We start from the raw sequence: 17721 nt of genomic DNA on the forward strand, positions 1-17721 counted from the left end.
CGTGCTTATAATACATTGTCATTTATGGCATGATTAAATTATAACGTTACCTAAAACAAGAAGCCTTCTGTGAGAAAATGATCGGTGGCGCATGCTTTATAGGGTAATGCGTCGTTCGCCATTTACAGGATTGATTGTATATTAATTAATGTTTTTAAATACATATATTATTGACGTTTGACGAACCGGTTGGTGAGAACCGAAAAGCATGAATCATCAAATGGCATTATTTAAACAGCGCACGTAGCGCAAGTTGGAGAGTTACCTCTTCATGGTCGTTCGCACCTTGTTCAGCAAGAATATCGAACGTCATCCCTGTGTTTACTGACTTCGAGAGTGAGCAACTTATGTATGGATACAAATAATAGTTTGAGTATACAGTTATGCTATTAATTTCGAGAGGGTCATCATTATATCGTCTTTGCGTGTAATATCTTCTTCGATAGTAACTACACGTTTGATTGCTCGCTATATTAGATTATCGACTATGATACGTATAAATCATCCAAGCAAGATGTTTTACAAAAAAGGTGTCACAAGATTTCCTGTAGAGATATATTTTACCTATATATACATATCAAAATAAAAGATATTTATTGATAAAATGTACGTAGATGAATTTAATTTACATATAATTTACATATTTGCATAATGCATCTGAATTCTTCCTTTATTCTTTTACATGTTCGTTTTTGTCCTCGAGTCTTCATCTATTTTATTATTTTATTTACTACGTATATAAATTACCTTCTATAATTTTTTAACTCTGTTGCACAAGCTTATAAATAAGTACGTACATTTTTCATAGTTTTATCACGTATTATTCTAATCGTGTGTTATTCCAAACGCTTCTTCCGCTCTTTTCAAGATTAATCTGTCGCGATTAGCACAAGGAGTTCAAGTAACGAGTAACCAAGTCGAGCTTCACTACACGAGTGCTTTTAAATTGCCATTCCGAGTGCAGCTCGTTGCCAAGTGTGAAAGTAGGTTGACATGGTTCTATATTTTGCAGATTCCTCGCTCGTAAAATCTTTTTCTATGTCACATATAAATGTTACGGTTTATTTTTCAAGGATATAAAAATTTAGTAAAGCTGATAAATTTATTTATCCATTTCTTACGCAATAGTATAATTTGATAGTATAATATAATGATAATAATTGTAGGTAATTGCACGTTTTGTTTCCACGTGCTATCTCATTAATCAAACTACTTTTATTATGCCAGCTTAATTAGGTATTTTTTTGTTTTATAAAAGCAGATTATAAAACCATTATAAAGTTTCATGAAGACATGTATATTTAATATCATTTGAATGATATCTAACATACAATTATTTAATATCAAAAATCAACTTCCTAAGAAATAAGGATAGAAAAACTCACTTCTTGGTAACGAAAGATTAAACAGACTATATTTTGCATAAATATACAATTCATTTAATGCTGAAGTGATTCGTAACTAGAAAACACTCGAAGAAAGTGTCGAAACCTGATTTCGCGCGGACATTAATCAAAATCGCGGCTTTCATTAAATTTTTTATGAATCAGCAAACAGGTGAACGGAGCTTGTAATGACGGTGTGTACGTGAATAGTCGAGCACATCAGGAATATATTATCCATGCGAACATACGTATGCGCGATAACGTTGCGTTAGCGCTGTCATGCGGGCATGATAAACCGATAAGCGACCCTTTCTTCCCACGCCACCGACGTTTTGTATCATCGTGCGATTTTCCATAGGAACAAAAGCTAAAGTTAAGTAAAATGTGCTTATCGCCACTTCTCGACACACCATTTTGTTGAAACCTCGTGTATTCAATATCAAAAGTATTACGATGTTTAGCATCAAAAATATTTCGTGAATATTTTCATTGAATATTTATATATCGGAAATACTAATTACTGTATGTTTTAGTATTGACAATATTTTGGTCGCTCGTGCAATGGTCAGCGTCTGATATTATAATTGTAACGGCAATCAGAACTATCTCGCACTGTGCTCACTTATGTAGTATCAGATGCTATACAGCTACAAATTAGTAAATTACTTTCTGCATATGAGAATGATCGATGAGACGAAACAAAGAATCGTGTTTTTGCAGCGTTGTAATTTATTAGTAAACAAATTATATTTTTAACACATTGTGTATTTATACAAAAATAAATCTCAAATTTGAGAGAATTCTAAATTTAATTACTGATTATTAGCTCTATTGCCTGATATTTCAACGTTTTAATTTAATATATTTACTTTATTTAACGCTAATAATAATAATACTTTATATTATTGGCGTTACGGTTTTAATGTCGGGAATAATCAATTCTTTCTGGTGATATGATCGAATTGTTATGCACTTATCTATATGTACACACGAAATGTACATATAATATTTTTTAACATTACTATATGTACAATAAAACTTTGGGCGATTAATTTTATGAAATTTAGCAACGGAGTGCGAAACGTTTCGCTTTCGACTCTTATTTCGGTCGCAGCGATATCTCGGTCCGATTACTTGCTTCGCGTCACGCGCGATTATCATCCGTATGGCCCACATAATTAAAAAGATGTAGTGAAATCTTCACAGTTAAATTCTACTTCACAATTATTCGTTGTGTATTTATACGAAAATAAATCTTAAATCCGATGAGAATTCTAAGTTTAATTACTAAGAATACTTTTCTATATATAGACGTGATCTTTTGTACTTGAGATATTTTACTTAAATGCTTACGCTACTCGAAGACTATCCTATTCTTAAGTGTCCTGGATATACGTATTTCATTTTAGAGTAAAAGCTTGACGACGACGCGACAGGTTTCCAATACGAGGTACGGCTTCCACGTGCGAAGCCTTGAAAATGTGACATACCTCTGCAGGCATGACAATTCACAAATATTGATGAGGAATACTCGAGTGTCATTTCTCGTAGCATTCTGACAGTCGTTTGATATAGATCGTTGTACACTTTCTTACAGAACGTCCTGTTAAAGTATGTCATTTCTGACTATATATTATACTGCAATTGAAATCATTCTCTTCTATGTCCGTTTTTAGTAATATCCGTATAACAATTTTTATATATCTGTTCATCAATCATATAACATATACACTCTGTAACATGTATGCTGTTCCTAATAATAGTATACAATATGTATATATTATACAAATGGCATAATGGGCGCAGTCCATATAATTAAATTGTCCATTTAATTAAAATGAAACCAAAGTGTTGTAGAAGCAACGTAACTCACTTCTCTCGACGCTTTCATTTGCATCGAGATCATCGTTACACGTTCTTCCGCACTTACCTCGCGCGACAGCACGTTTTTTGCCTTGCTAGACCGCGAGGAAAGTTTTATCTGTCCGACAAGTGCCAGTTTTCCCTTGGCAGGAAACGCGAATGGCTGAGGAATCGAGTACTCGACCCGATTTTCATTCGTCGCGAGGGCAGGCACCTGTCTACCCATGAAGGTGGTGTTTACGCTCTCACACGTTACTCATACTACGCATTCTGATTTCGTAAGTGACGTTCGCGATGGGGACAATTGTCATTTAGATTGCGGTGCGCATGCAGTGGGTTATGAGAATCTTGTATCAACAGGAAATACATGGGCAAATGTCATTATGTCTTGAAATTACAACATGCGTGTAAAACATACGCAGTGGGTTATGAGAATCAACAGGAAATACATGGGCAAATGTCATTATGTCTTGAAATTACAACATGCGTGTAAAACATATCTTTCATAAACATATAAAACAAAATACATATATTTTGTATCTATAAATATTCCTGCATCTTTTTCTTTATACTCTATTCTTAAAATAATGCAAACGTAATTTGTGCATTAGAGATATATTACCACTGACAATCATTGATATTATTTGTCAGTGTGTCTGTAAAAGATAACCGTGGTCTTGTAATTTTGTTTCCATGCTTTAACAGCATTAAAATTCGTGGACAACATCATGTTTCATCTACAATAGCTGCATGCTAAGTACTATGGGAAAATGGTGAGATACTTGACCGTTCCTGCTTATAGCAATTCGTTGGGCAGCAGCTACCGGCCGCTCATAACAGTACTCTTCATTCTTCGATGTTGAGTAGGCGGAGGTACATTGGCCGCAAAAGTGGTTTCCTCGAAGATGAGGTTGAAAACCGTAGCTCGCCATGCAAGACCAAGATCTGGAAATGTGAACAAATCTTGTGATGAAGTCATAACTAGATTTTATACCTGTGATTTTCTGAGAAAGTGTCCATCATTTAATGGTACTATCGGAGATAGGATAGAAAATAAAGTCTCGAACAAAAAAATATACATATAAATAGAGCTCTTTCAACTTTGCATTTTACTTCTATTGAAGGTTATTTCAAATACGTAACTGGCCGGTTTCTCACTGATCTTTTGATCTCTACATTTAAAAGAAGTTAGCAATGTATACGGATAATGTATACATGTTTCATCAGCTTTTGTGCCCTATTCATAAGGTCACAAAACGATTTTCGAAATCGCAAGTGAGCCAAGGTTACTCCGACATACTGAATGACACGAAGTTTCGCTCATCGCATTTACGCAAATCGTACTTGCAATGAGTAAAGACACGCGTTGTAAGATGTCGGCGCTAGGCCGCGTCCGTTACTACTGCAAACGTTGCTTAATGGACTTATAATAGATTCAGCGGAAAAGTTCCATTTCTGCCTTAGCGAGACAAGAAGTGGCCATGTCGTTGATTTCGTCTTTTTACCCCTCTTCAAAAGAGCGTCGTCAGCTTTGTGTCTTCCGTAGTCACCGTTTCGTCACGTCCGCCGCGGAAACTCAGAAAAACAAAATTGCACGTTTGTAGTACTCCGACATGGAAGGAAAAAAAAAAAGCAATGTTATTCACAGAAACGTATCATCGCAAAGTGCTGCAAGTAAATACAAGTGGTGGAGCAAGACGCTTTCACTTCTCGCGTCTGCGACTGTCGCGTTGAACATTTCTACGCGGAACAATTTCGTCCACGCCGACTAATTAACTTTTCACGTCCCGCACTCTTTAATGCGTATCCGGATCGGTATCCCACGCCTTTCAGAAACCTGGCATAAGCTTGAGAAGCTTAATACTACGCGCTCGTATTGATACATACGAGTGCTGCACGCGTAGGTGTGCTGTGGCCCAAGATTCAGTCTAACAGATATCGATATGTGTTTGCATAACACATCTGCCGCGTTATGTGCAATACCATTCCGTATGAAAACAATAGACCACGTGAGATCGATTATACAACACCAACTAATGATACTGTTCTATGTGCGAGTTTCAGTTATGAAAAGCGAATTGTTCAAGGAAAATATCACGCGTTGGAGTTCTTCTAGTACCTCGGTGTATCTTATAGGTCGTAACTTTCTTTTACCCGTTAATTTAATATACACAATTCTCCTTACCTAATCTTCGAATCACAAAGAAAATGATTAAATATTAAATACGCGCGCGCACTCACGCGCAATTGGATGTAATTTAGATGCAGGATGCAGTTTAGCCGTGATGGCGCCTAATCACGCAGATAATATCGTATCTTCGATTGATTCTTCCGGTGCGTTGCTAATTTCAATGTTTAAGTTGAGCGATCAGAACAGATGTTTGAATTTATAATTTATCGTCGCCGATAAGTATCTTTCGACGTTGTGACGTATAAATACGCGTTCTATAAAATTAGTTGGAACTAACGAACGTCGCTTGCGGCTTATAGGCTGGCTTTCGTTCTGCCGGGCGCGAGACGATTCGCTCGAGCGAATAAACTATCGCTATGCCGCGCCGTATAAATACGACCGAATATGTAAATTGTACAACTGCTACTACGAGCTCGTAGTGTTTTCTCCTTTTTCCTCTCTCTCTCTCTCTCTCTCTCTCTCTCTCTCTCTCTCTCTCTCTCTCTCGCGGTTAATTCGCGCACGTACACCGGCGGGCAGAAATATACGTGCCCGTAGTCGAACTCGGCCTCGAGTTAATTATCAGGGTGTCGTAATGACCGATCGCCTTTCCCGACCGATCGGTGTCTACTGATCGTAGATCTGCCCTAATGAATACGAGACACCGCACATGCAACTGTATTGATGTATCGATGTTCGCTATGTAGTCTATCGTTATGTAGTCTATCAAGCGAGGACGCATATTTACGAATGATATAGTACGATATAATATGCTTGTGCATTCTCGCTCGCGTTCCACCAAAATTGCCTTGTTTCTTAATATCAATGAAAGCACGTCGTTAGCCGTCGTACGATTAAGTCGTCGGACAGACTACGGTCCACTTAACGCTACAAATGCTTCAAAGCTTTTTTTGATTGGTCAATTAATAACATTCTATCCTCTGATTGGTCAGTCAAATGTTTCGGAGCATTTGTAGCGTCAAGTGACTAGCATCCAAAGGAAGGGCTCTATTTGTAACCGCTGTAACATGTGGATGTCGTGTGCACATCTACAGAAATCTGTAGATGTGCACATCTAAATGTTATAAAGTTTTATGCATGAAACTGAAAGGAAAAACCATATCTTGATCTTAATTAAAACGGCTCATGATTCATTCGCATAATTAAGATGCCGAACGAAGTGTATACAGCATTTTATTTATAATGGCGGTATGCACGTCGTTGCACGTATTTATAAATGTTATAGCTACACGTATATTGAACGCTTAGGTGAATCATATCAATATCGCAGACGGAAAACACTCCTATCGAACTTTATAAAATATTGACGCATATTTCTGTTAGTATATCAACATGCGGTGTAATTGATTTTCGTAAAGAGGAGTACAAATATATATTCGATATAAAATTTCTATAGAGATTACTAAACGAAGAACGATGTTACGGAATGTTGTTTAACCGCGACGTTCGTGAAATGTACACGTACGGGTAAATAGTCAGACTATTATTTGTGAATCATAGCAAACGATCGAGAGAAAAATTTTCTTATCGCGCTTCGCAGTATACCTTGGCGAATATATCACTACTTTTAAACGATAGCACTTGAAGATGCGAAATTATTTTTAAAAACGTTCATTGCAGGCAGTACTGACAGTTTCTTATCGAGTCCTCTCGGCACGCCGGGTGACTATATTGATAAACACTTAGCTATTTATCTGGCATACAATGTTGTTAAGGCGTGATACGAGACGAGCGTGGAGTGCTAGGGCGAATACAACACCGTCATCAATTATCGTGAAATACTAGTACATAAACTGGCTACCGGTCAGCCGTATTCTCTCATCTCAGCATAATAAATTACTTGCGTCCTATCCTGCGGCTGTGCTATCGTTAGGCATGTACCTTTATCATTTGTATAAAAAAAATTATTAAACCTTAATATATATTTTTTTAATAGCACTAAGTCAATATTTTTTTTGCTATAATTAGATGTTTACTTAGTATTATATTTCAAAAATATGTATTAAAATTTAATAAATTAAAAAAATAGGATTTAATAGTTTTTGTACAAAATAAATATAAGTTTACATTTAGTAAATATGTACTTAGGACTATTCGAACAAATATTTATTAAAATTTTACATTTTTAAGCAGTACTTACTTATTCATATTCTCATTGAGTGCGCCAGCGCAGAATTCGCTGTTGATGCGATCGCTCGCTGTATTTATCTAGTCATGTGTTAACATCACAGATATACAACCGTTAGAGATAATAAAAATGTAAAGAACACGGCGATTTTTACTCTCAAGGGAGTGCCGCAGGAACATATTTTTGTTGTCGGGAAAGTCGCGAAGTATAATATTCGCAATACGCACGACACACGTTTATTTTCTTCTTTCGTTGTTTGTACACGCATTTTATCTTAAACTGATGACTATCTTTCTCCATGTTCAATCGGCCACGAAAAAGAAAGAAGCACGTATCGCGAAAGGCGTTCGGGGCATGTACCGATTACATATGAGCGTTATTCGATGTAACTTTTAAGGCCCCGTGTTCGCGTGCGCTACTCATTGCTCTTCGTCGGACAGGATCGTTACTTATTTTATGAATGAGCCTCATTACAACCGACAGCTTAAAATTGTGGGATATATACAATCCGGCGAGGCAAGCACTTGTGAGACACATTTTTTTCGATTGATTTCGTAAAAGTATCGCACGAAAATAACGGCGCATTAATATTGTATACGCATATATTTACTGTAAATTATGGCATATCAAACAATCGTAAAAGAAGATTTATAATAACGATTTTTATCTAAACGGTTATCTTATGTAGTCACTCATACTGTACACGTAGATATATCAAATTACAAAATATGTACTATATGTCATATACATTTTTATGAATAACATATCATAAAATTGCATTATGCAGTTAATGCTGATAAACGCTTATTTGGTTTGAGTCATATTTCGGCATTGTAAAAGCGTCTCTTGTTACACTTTGCAAGTTGCGATTATTTAAATCAAAATAGGTTACATATATTGCATTAATGCAAAAAAAAGGTACATACGTAAAACATTTAAAATTGTTAAAGAAAGAGGAAAGAAAATTACCTAATTTTTAAATTAATTATTTATCGCGATAATATTAAATGTACGTTAACTAAAAGCTAATTACAAGTTGCTTGTTTCAAGTTTTCTATAAGTAATAATGTAGAAGTTAATGTTGCTATGATGTAATGTTCATAAAAATTATTCCCCTAGTTTAATTTACATCATCTTTTTCAAGTATTATTTTTTCTTGAGAAATATTTGAATTCAATTTGTGTGTTATTTTTTCTAATTAAGGAGAGACCGATGTTAATATTTACAACATAATTCGCACATATACAAAATTTAAAAATATCTCAATTTATGTCATTTTTCTTGTGGAAATGCTGTATGCCATTTCATGAATATTGAAATTGCAATGTCACGTGTCATATTATCATATTGGTTTTATCGTATTCGTGAAACGATTTCTTCATTGCGCCGAGAATAACGTGCCAGAATACGATTTTGCGGTAGACTTCGCGTGATTAGAATTCGGACACGAATTTTACTTTTGGCCTTTCTCTCCTAACTGTTTTGTTACGGTAAAAACTTTCATTTCCCTCTTAAACATACGCGATAAGAAAAATAAAATTTAAGCAATGTAAGCCGGAACAATTTACGCAAAAACAATCATGTCAATCTCCAAAGATGAAAGCAGGACGCTTTTGAAGTTGGGCGACCGAGTCAAAATAAGTTTCTTCGTGCCGTAAATCTTAAAGTGTCTTCCTTCTACTCAATCGAGAAAAAATTCATGCAACACATGCGATTATTATGGAAGATTATTCTACTATTTAGTTTTCTTTTTCTCGATCAAGATAGCGACAAATCAAGAACATCTAAAGCTGTCTGTTATAAGAATAATAATTTCGACGTTTTATAGTGATACGACTTTGTAAGCCCATGAGCAGGATCTGGCATTACGTGTTACGTCGTCATAAATATGGACGGGCTTAAATCGAGTACAATGAACATAAGGACGATATCGCGACAGAGACGACATTTCAATGTGATCCGATTAAAGAAGAAAAATCAGTACCGCACAACCGTGCACGCTTCGGATTAAGTCGAGGGAACCTTCGATCGTATGCTCAAAAATGATAAACGTCGAGGCTATGCAGCAATGTCAGTGTCGCGAATGTTAGTCTCGCTTCGGTGATCTCTATCTTCCGTAGCAGGAACGAAACGCTCGTCAGGGTAGATCGCGTCTCGCGTGCTCATAACTTCTACTTACACAAGACAGAACAGGAAAATAGATCGCGAGAGAGAAGGGGGGGGGAGATATTCTTTGTATTATTTCATACTTTATAGCTGCATTGTCGCGTGTCTTGAAGAAAATCATATTAAGGCATAACCGAGTTGATTTTAAAGCGATGTGTTGAAATTAAATGTATACACAATGTATTCAGATACATAAATGATATTACATTTAAATTTATGTAAAGATCATCATTACGATTAAATCGCATCATTAACGCGAAGATACTTCGCCGGCGTAGTTATGCTTTCACGCAACGTTGCAACCGTTTCAAGGTAAGTAAGAATTCTTGCGGTTGCTTATGAAAGATACAGGAGCCCGTGAGAAACTAATAAAACCGTAAAGGTATGCTGAGGAATTAAAATTCATAACACAATACCATGTTCGGTCTCGATTAAACTATTTTCGCTGCTAATTTCTATGAATCTCAATGTAGTCATATTTATGACTTTGACCGACGATTAATCAACGTTATCGCATAATTAATTATTGAAGATGTGTTGCCATAATTGTGCAAATCTGTGTGAACAATAAAGCGATCTTGTGTCAGATATCTCTTGGAAATTCATTTTTGGTTTATTAAGCTATATTCGCGCGTTTATCTTTGTTTACGTATATTGAATCGTAAGACAAAATATTTTGTATTATAAGGTAATTATGTTACGTTGAAAATATCAGATATATACACGCACGTGTATGATAGTCTATGTCTATTGACGATATTTTATATAACTGCACGTTTCAAAATATTTCTTATTTAACATTTCGTTAGCGAACGATGTAACATTTTATCTGCAATTATTCATTCAACCTAAGAATTGGTATTCTGGAATTATGTAATGTGAATAGCTTTATTCGATTCCATTTATCACGTCTAACATTTTAGAGAAGATTTAAATGTATGCAACACATACATACTGACTAATATCCAAGTGACTTGTATACGCCGTATTTCCCTTGGATTTCTACTTGCAGTTGTGCATAAGAATTAGTTATAAAAATAGCATCATCATAAAATGCGTTGATGCATTTTAAATTGTGATAAAACAAAAAGCAAACATTTTATTTTTTAAAATTACGTATTGTCGACATTATCACTGATTGAATTGCGCATGTACTTATTATATGAAAATATTTTTTTGTTTTAGAAGCCAGTCTAAGGCTTCCTACTTGGCTTACAAACGAGAGCGTGGTGCTCCCGATAGCGAGGGCAGCTACAAAAGAACTATGTCGCCAACCTCACGCGTGGACGATTGGCCGCCTCCTAGGGATCATGACGATCCCGTACTTTTACGTGTCACACCGCATCATCCATTACAACAGCATCATCATCATCACAATAATCATCAACAACAACCTTCTGATCTCTCCAAATCGTACAGCGTGGACGCTCTTCATCATCGATTGGAGGAGAGGTGTTCCCAACAACAGCAACATTCAGCAGAGGTGGTCAGTAAACTCTCGCACGATCTCAACAAAAAGCTCCAAGCTAACGATGTACGGTCTCGCACTAACGAAAATAACAACAACGACAACCTCGAGGATCGGCATCAGCATCACCATCATCATTATCAAGAAAAAAGGCACCCAGAAAAAAGACACGACTATGAACAACGTAGAGAAAGACTATCGCCTCAAAGCGTGGAGGTTCTTAATGACAGAAACAGGCAGCTAGAGCGGGAACGTCGGAAGTTGGCAGCGAGCTGTGAGCCCCTACCTCAAAATAGAGAGGTGAGATTATCTCCGGATATTTACCTTCACGTAATAGCGATATTTACGTGTTTTTCGCATCTCAACGGTCTACCTATTTTTACACCTGTAAATATAGTAGTGTCAAGGACGCGCAAATTCAGTTTACGCTTCTCTAGCATTCAATTTCTTGTAGAGCTCGCATAACGCGCTCGTCACTTTACTTTGGCATTTACTTCACATTATTCTAACAATTTAACATTCGTTTTAGTTTACGTGCTTCAAACGATTATGTGCTGCAAATTAACCTTTTAAAATATTTTACTCACTTTTATTTTACTCATTATGCTGTGTTGTTGTTTCTGAACTTTCCATGAAATAATTTACCTCGAACGTTTACTTGCAGAAGCAGCTACGAGAAATCAGTGGTCCGCTTCCAATTACCGGCGACAACTTCTTTCGTGATAGAAGCGCTACGATCGAGATGACCTCGCAGAATATTGAATTATTAAATCGCCGTAATGAAAAGAGGATGGGTGGTGTATCAATGTCGAATAGCACGATATCCACGTACTCTATCAGCACTACAACGTCGTCAATAGCCACAAATTACGATAATGGTTGGGCCAGAAAACACGAAATACAGAACTCGATAGAAGCTACCCTCTTTTCCGACAGACCACCACCACCGACGAGTTCACCACCGAGATCACCGAATAATATCGAGACTAGTAGTCCACGAGGAGCTGTTCCAAGACGATCAGGAAGTTGCTCGAGCACCTCTTCCTCAGGAAGATCGATAGATGCTCGCGTATCGCCTCGAGCTTTGCTGTCCGGATCATCTCCTAAAAGTTCTCTCGATTCTCTCACGCGGAACGAAGCTCGGATAGAATATACCTCTAACAGAAAAGTCTCTAGCCCGACTCAAACGGACAATACAGGTTCCTGGAACAGATCCAACTCGCCGAGCCGGCTGAGTCAAACGAGCGATACGGAATCGCGAATTGAGAGACTTTCCGCGTCTTCGAAATTTAGAACTGGCGGCAGATCGTCCACGTCTTCGATCTCAAGCGTTTCCAAAGCATCCTCTTCCTCCTCACCGAGAAATTCGCCGGTGGAGGAGGACAAGTCGTCACCGAGATCGTCGCTTTGCGTGTCGCCTCAGCCGGGTATAGAAGGATTAACGTTAGTGCAACGTACCGAGGTGGTGCTTCGGGTAAACGCGGCCACCAGCGACGCCGCTTCGCAAACTGATATCTTGGAGGACACGGAGCAAGATTGCACCAACAAAATTCAACGGCCGCTTCCGGAATCTAGGAAGAAATTACCAGAGGAGATCGAGTGCGAAGAACTCAGCAAGGATCTAGCCAGTCAACTCAGCCCCAACGACAAGCTGGTGCCCATACTCGGTGAGCATACTTTTTATCGTTATCTTCATCGTACTGTTTCAATTGCATGAGTAATGGTTTCTGAAGAGCATCGTTCATCTGCTGAGTTTATTATTTGCTCTACGTCACCATTAATACATGCCAATGGAATTGATTCAATTAGATATGTTATTTAATTTTTAAATAGCGTTCGCTAACGCAGAACTCACGCTGACATATATATGATCGTTACACTTACTCTGTCGCACGCTTATTTTACGCACACACACACATATACACGTTAACCTTGCTTGAACGCGCGGATAATGCATACATACTCGCGAGTGCGCGCGCACAAGTATCATCTGGGACACGGTATAGAGTCAAGCATTCGAGGGCAATAACCTTCTGTTTTAATAAGCGCTAATTTAATCAACGACACGACACTGTCTTATTCAATTATATGCCGTCGTCGCGATATTCGATGCAATCCCTTGTCGTATTATGGCTTCCATAAGGACGCGGAGATCCCTAGAGCGTGAAACGAACTGTGCGAAGAGGGAAACGCGCGTACCGAGAACGCCTGATGATGTCCCTTTTTTTTTTTTGCTTCTTATCAGTTCCAGCGCCGGAGCACAAGAAACCCACCGACTACGTTTCCGGCCTGTTCAGGGCGGAGGCGACCTTGCAGCCACGAACAAGGCGACGGCTCTCCCTGGAAGAGTCAACGGCCTCCTGCAGCGACGACGCGGACGTGGACGATAAAAAGTGAGCTCTTCTTATTCTCTTTTCTTTTTCTTCGTTTTTTTTTTTTTTTCGACTGAAGTTCACTTAATTAAGGCATATTTATGAGGCAGCTCATGCCGCGCCGATATCACGCGCGTTGTCTTCATCCGACTGCATCGCAAGGGTCAGTAAGATTGTTGTTACGGGCAAGGCAGATAAGACAACGTAAATATAGACCAAATGCGATAATTGATAGTTTTCACGTGCTCGCGAGCATTGGATTACGTGCTATTAATCAACTCGAATGCCTCGGAATCCGAAGGCGTTCATTATAAGTGCAAAAAAATTCGCGATTCTCTTTACTTGACTTAATTGGTCGACGCGTATGTCTAGGAAGAGCCGTATAATTTTAATAAACAAGTGGAAGCTCCTTTTGCTCAATTTGCTGACTGTCATTTAAATTTCTTCGAGCACACATTCGCGCGCTGTGTGGTCGCAACTGCAGATAAAATAAATCTGCGTCAATCTTTTTGGCAGAACGCCAGACAAACGTGTATACCGTTCACACGATATTTCGTGTGAAAAGAAGGCGGCACACGTCCGAAAATATCTCATTTTGCCAGACGTGTGTAGAGACTATTTATTATCCTACGAACGACGTTTATGTGGACGTAGACGACAAAATTCCTGACAGACGTCACTAATGAACTTTCATTATCATGAATCTAATTGTTGTTTTCTAATGATGATAAACATCTGAATGTAACAAATCGTTAGTAGCAACAGACGAAAATATCTTGTACAAACAAATAAGAGCAGACGGATTTCTTCTTTATTTTGTAACATTACGTTTAACATTCTGTCTTTTCCTTTGTCGACTGACAATGAGATGTCTTACGCATAATCGTATCGTAAAATATTGAAACATCTTTTTTATATTCAGTATTTCAAGATAATTGTTAGGTTTGACAATATATTTATATTATCGCATCGAATGCATTTCACGGTTACTGTCTATTGTTATTTAATTTTATGACGTTGCGACTCTTCCCTTTTTCGTCGATCTGATCTGTCTTGCGCACTCACGGACAATACTTCCTCCGTACTCAAAGAGAAAGTGCCACAGCATCGAGGTTCTTACGTAATCCGCCATAAATGATATTGTCAAGCACTACTTCGTGCCTGTTCTCTACGCATCATATTATTTGCCAGTCTCCGACATATGGCTGAAAGTGACGCATCGTGTAGCAAAGTGTTCGGCGTGTTTGCGAAGTACGGGAAATGGAAATGGGTCCTCCAGAAAAGTAGATACAACTTTTGTTTTTATTATATTTGAACGTTAAAGTATTAGGCGCTAAGTGCCATCAAAAATTCGTAGTCTACGTAACAACTTGTAAATTAGAATTTCGTATGAAAACGAAGTGTGCTCAAGAATATGGTAAAATTTTTACCGACGATTTAAGAATCGGCCAAAAATCACGAGGGAGAAACTGACGTATTACGTTAAATTAGTTTTAGCTGTATGTGCCGAACTTTCTACCATATTTTACAGTGGAAAGAAAGAAAAATCGACACTTTCGAAAGCAATTTTAGATAGCAATAAAATCGCGACAATTTCGTTCGGACGTACCCGGTATACACATGCAAATAATGATTGAAGAGATAATTACATTGGAATTCACTTCCGCTTCTTAGTCGCGGTATTTCGTTTTTAACTGATCTTGAAAGTAACTTTCAGCAAATCACACAATTGAATAATTTTTTTTTAATAGTGTGTAGTCCGATACAACTCGCTTTCCTTTCTTTATCACTTTCTCTTCTTTTGTAGACTCACTTAGACGTACAAGATCGTACATGTGTCATTTAACTGATAACAATCGCAGCTGGATTATGAATTATGGATTATGAACTAACATCCCGTTAAGCGTTTTCTGTCCATTTTGAGAATTTATTCAATATCACGTGTATGACTTTATTGCTCATCATTGAGGTTGATTACGAAAATAAACCGCGAATTCTACGCTGCAAAACATTCCACTCACAAATCATTCTGTTTCCCCTGCCTCGCCTCGGAAACGTTGAGATTAATTCAATCGTGACTCACGTTCATTGACGCAATTTCTTGCCTTCTCGCAATGATGACAATTATATCTTTGCATAAATACCGAGAGAGAGAGAGAGAAATACGGTCCGGTTTAGTCCGTATTAACCAACCGAAGGTGTAATCATCATAATAAATTCTTTTCAGACACGAAACGATACCTTCAGCTCCCGTCACGCCACTGTCGGCCGATTCTACTAGCCCCTTATCCCTCACTTCAGCTTATTTCACGACATCCGAGGGAAAGGCGAGGTTCCTGACGAGATACTCGCGGGACGTCACGGCGGAAGGATTAACACATCAAGAGGATGCGCCAGCGGTAGTATCAACGAACAGCCTTGACCTTAGGCAGAAAAAGGTACTTCACAAACCGGAGCATAATTAAACGCTTGTAGGATGTACTATAATTAACTCTATGGTTGCCTGCGACTAAATTTGATCGGTATGTGATCGCGGGGCTCCTAAGCGGAGGGATAATAATGATTACGCGAAGATAAGACGATAATAAGTATCGTTTCATCCAGCCTCCGAGTACAATCTGGTCTTATGTAAAATGTAATTGCCGCACTTTGGAATTTCTACTTATCATATATCTTTAAGCCTGGACTGTTACCTAACTAGTTGTTCGCATAGCAAATTATTACCTCGTCTATTAGACATCTCCGTGTTTTCTTGATCTGTCGAATCTCGTAGCAACAAGTACCGGCGTTCCCATAGTATCGCATCGATTCGTGCGTGTTATTCTAGAACTATGAATGATTTTTTTCAGGAGGAGCTGATGATGCGCCTCGACAGGAAGCTGGTGGTTCTCAGGGCTGAGCAGGAGGCCGTAAGAGAGGAAGGTGAGGTGAACGAGACTCTGGGTGCACGAGTCGCCGCTCGCGTTTCCGCTGTGGCTCGCCCGCCGGAAGCGTCCAAGTATCGGAATCACGTAGAGGAAGTCGGCAAGATTACGAGTCTTCTTCTCGGTCTCAGTGGTAGGTTGGCTCGAGCTGAGAACGCCCTTTATGGAATGCCGGCCGACCATGCAGAGAGAGTAAGTATGAAACTTTTTGTTTTCTTACGAGCGCTCTTCAGTCGCCAATTAAAATTAATTATATGTGGGATATAATTACCGATTACGATACATTTCGTAATTCAGTATAAATATTTGATAATAGATCATGTAATACATTAAATCGAATTATCGCGTATAAAAATGTGTAAAAATAAATGTATAATTTCAATTGCAAGTAATAACGATATTTATTCTGATATTTAATAGAGCCTTGCAAATATTTCTTATCTGTCCGTTGTAGATATGTTTATTTTCAAAATTCTTTAGAGTGGAATCTCACTTTAAAGAATGAAAATTAAATCAGCCTTCAAAAGAATGGTTCAATTTTCAATTTATAAGAATGAGATTTTACTTAAAAAATTTTAGAGAGTATCTATTTTAATTTATATATATATATATATGTGTGTGTGTGTGTGTGTTATAAATTTTTAAGTATTGCATTTTTGCAATGACACATACGTATATAATTATAAATTTTTGTTTACATTAATTTTGTTATTTTGTAGAAAATTTTGGAGAGCAAACGGGACAAGCTAATGGATCAATTAGAAGAAGCGAAGATTTTGAAGAACAATATCGATAAACGTAGCGTGAATATGTCGGCGATTCTAGCAAAGTACCTGAATGAAGAAGAATTTGCTGACTACCAGCATTTCATCAACATGAAGGCGAAACTGATAGTGGACGGTCGCGAGATACAGGACAAGGTGAAGCTTGGCGAAGAGCAATTAGCTGCGTTGAAAGAGGCAATTGACTAGTCGTAACGAGGGACTTACATGCTAAGTTATTATGAAATCGATTTTTAAATAACCGCGCATTTCCAGGCGTGAACAATGGTGTTCCGTATAATGAGTCTAGCTGACTCGAAAAATAAGTTAATAGAGATGAAAAGTTAAGGGGACACACAAAAGAGAAACAAAATAGAAAGAAATATGTTTATCTTTACTTTAAATTAATTGATTTTCAATTATATATATATATATATATATTATTTATAAAATAATATAAGAA

At 37.7% G+C, this 17721-nt stretch overlaps 1 protein-coding gene across 1 annotated transcript in view; it reads left to right on the forward strand.

Annotated features, from left to right (window-relative positions):
* The window catches only part of Shrm (shroom), a 67760-nt gene extending 50229 nt beyond the window's left edge, over positions 1–17531 (forward strand). Inside the window, exons 9-17 of the mRNA XM_018538228.1 lie at positions 10919–11519; positions 11914–12029; positions 12168–12190; positions 12263–12413; positions 12516–12868; positions 13447–13594; positions 15801–16011; positions 16423–16689; positions 17217–17531. Of these exons, the coding sequence (XP_018393730.1) occupies positions 10919–11519; positions 11914–12029; positions 12168–12190; positions 12263–12413; positions 12516–12868; positions 13447–13594; positions 15801–16011; positions 16423–16689; positions 17217–17468 (2122 nt within the window). The 3' untranslated portion in view covers positions 17469–17531. The remainder of the gene's footprint in view (positions 1–10918; positions 11520–11913; positions 12030–12167; positions 12191–12262; positions 12414–12515; positions 12869–13446; positions 13595–15800; positions 16012–16422; positions 16690–17216) is intronic.
* The last annotated feature ends 190 nt before the right edge of the window (positions 17532–17721 follow it).

This window comes from Cyphomyrmex costatus, unplaced genomic scaffold, assembly GCF_001594065.2.
Source record: "Cyphomyrmex costatus isolate MS0001 unplaced genomic scaffold, Ccosl1.0 scaffold193, whole genome shotgun sequence".
Lineage (NCBI taxonomy): Eukaryota > Metazoa > Arthropoda > Insecta > Hymenoptera > Formicidae > Cyphomyrmex > Cyphomyrmex costatus.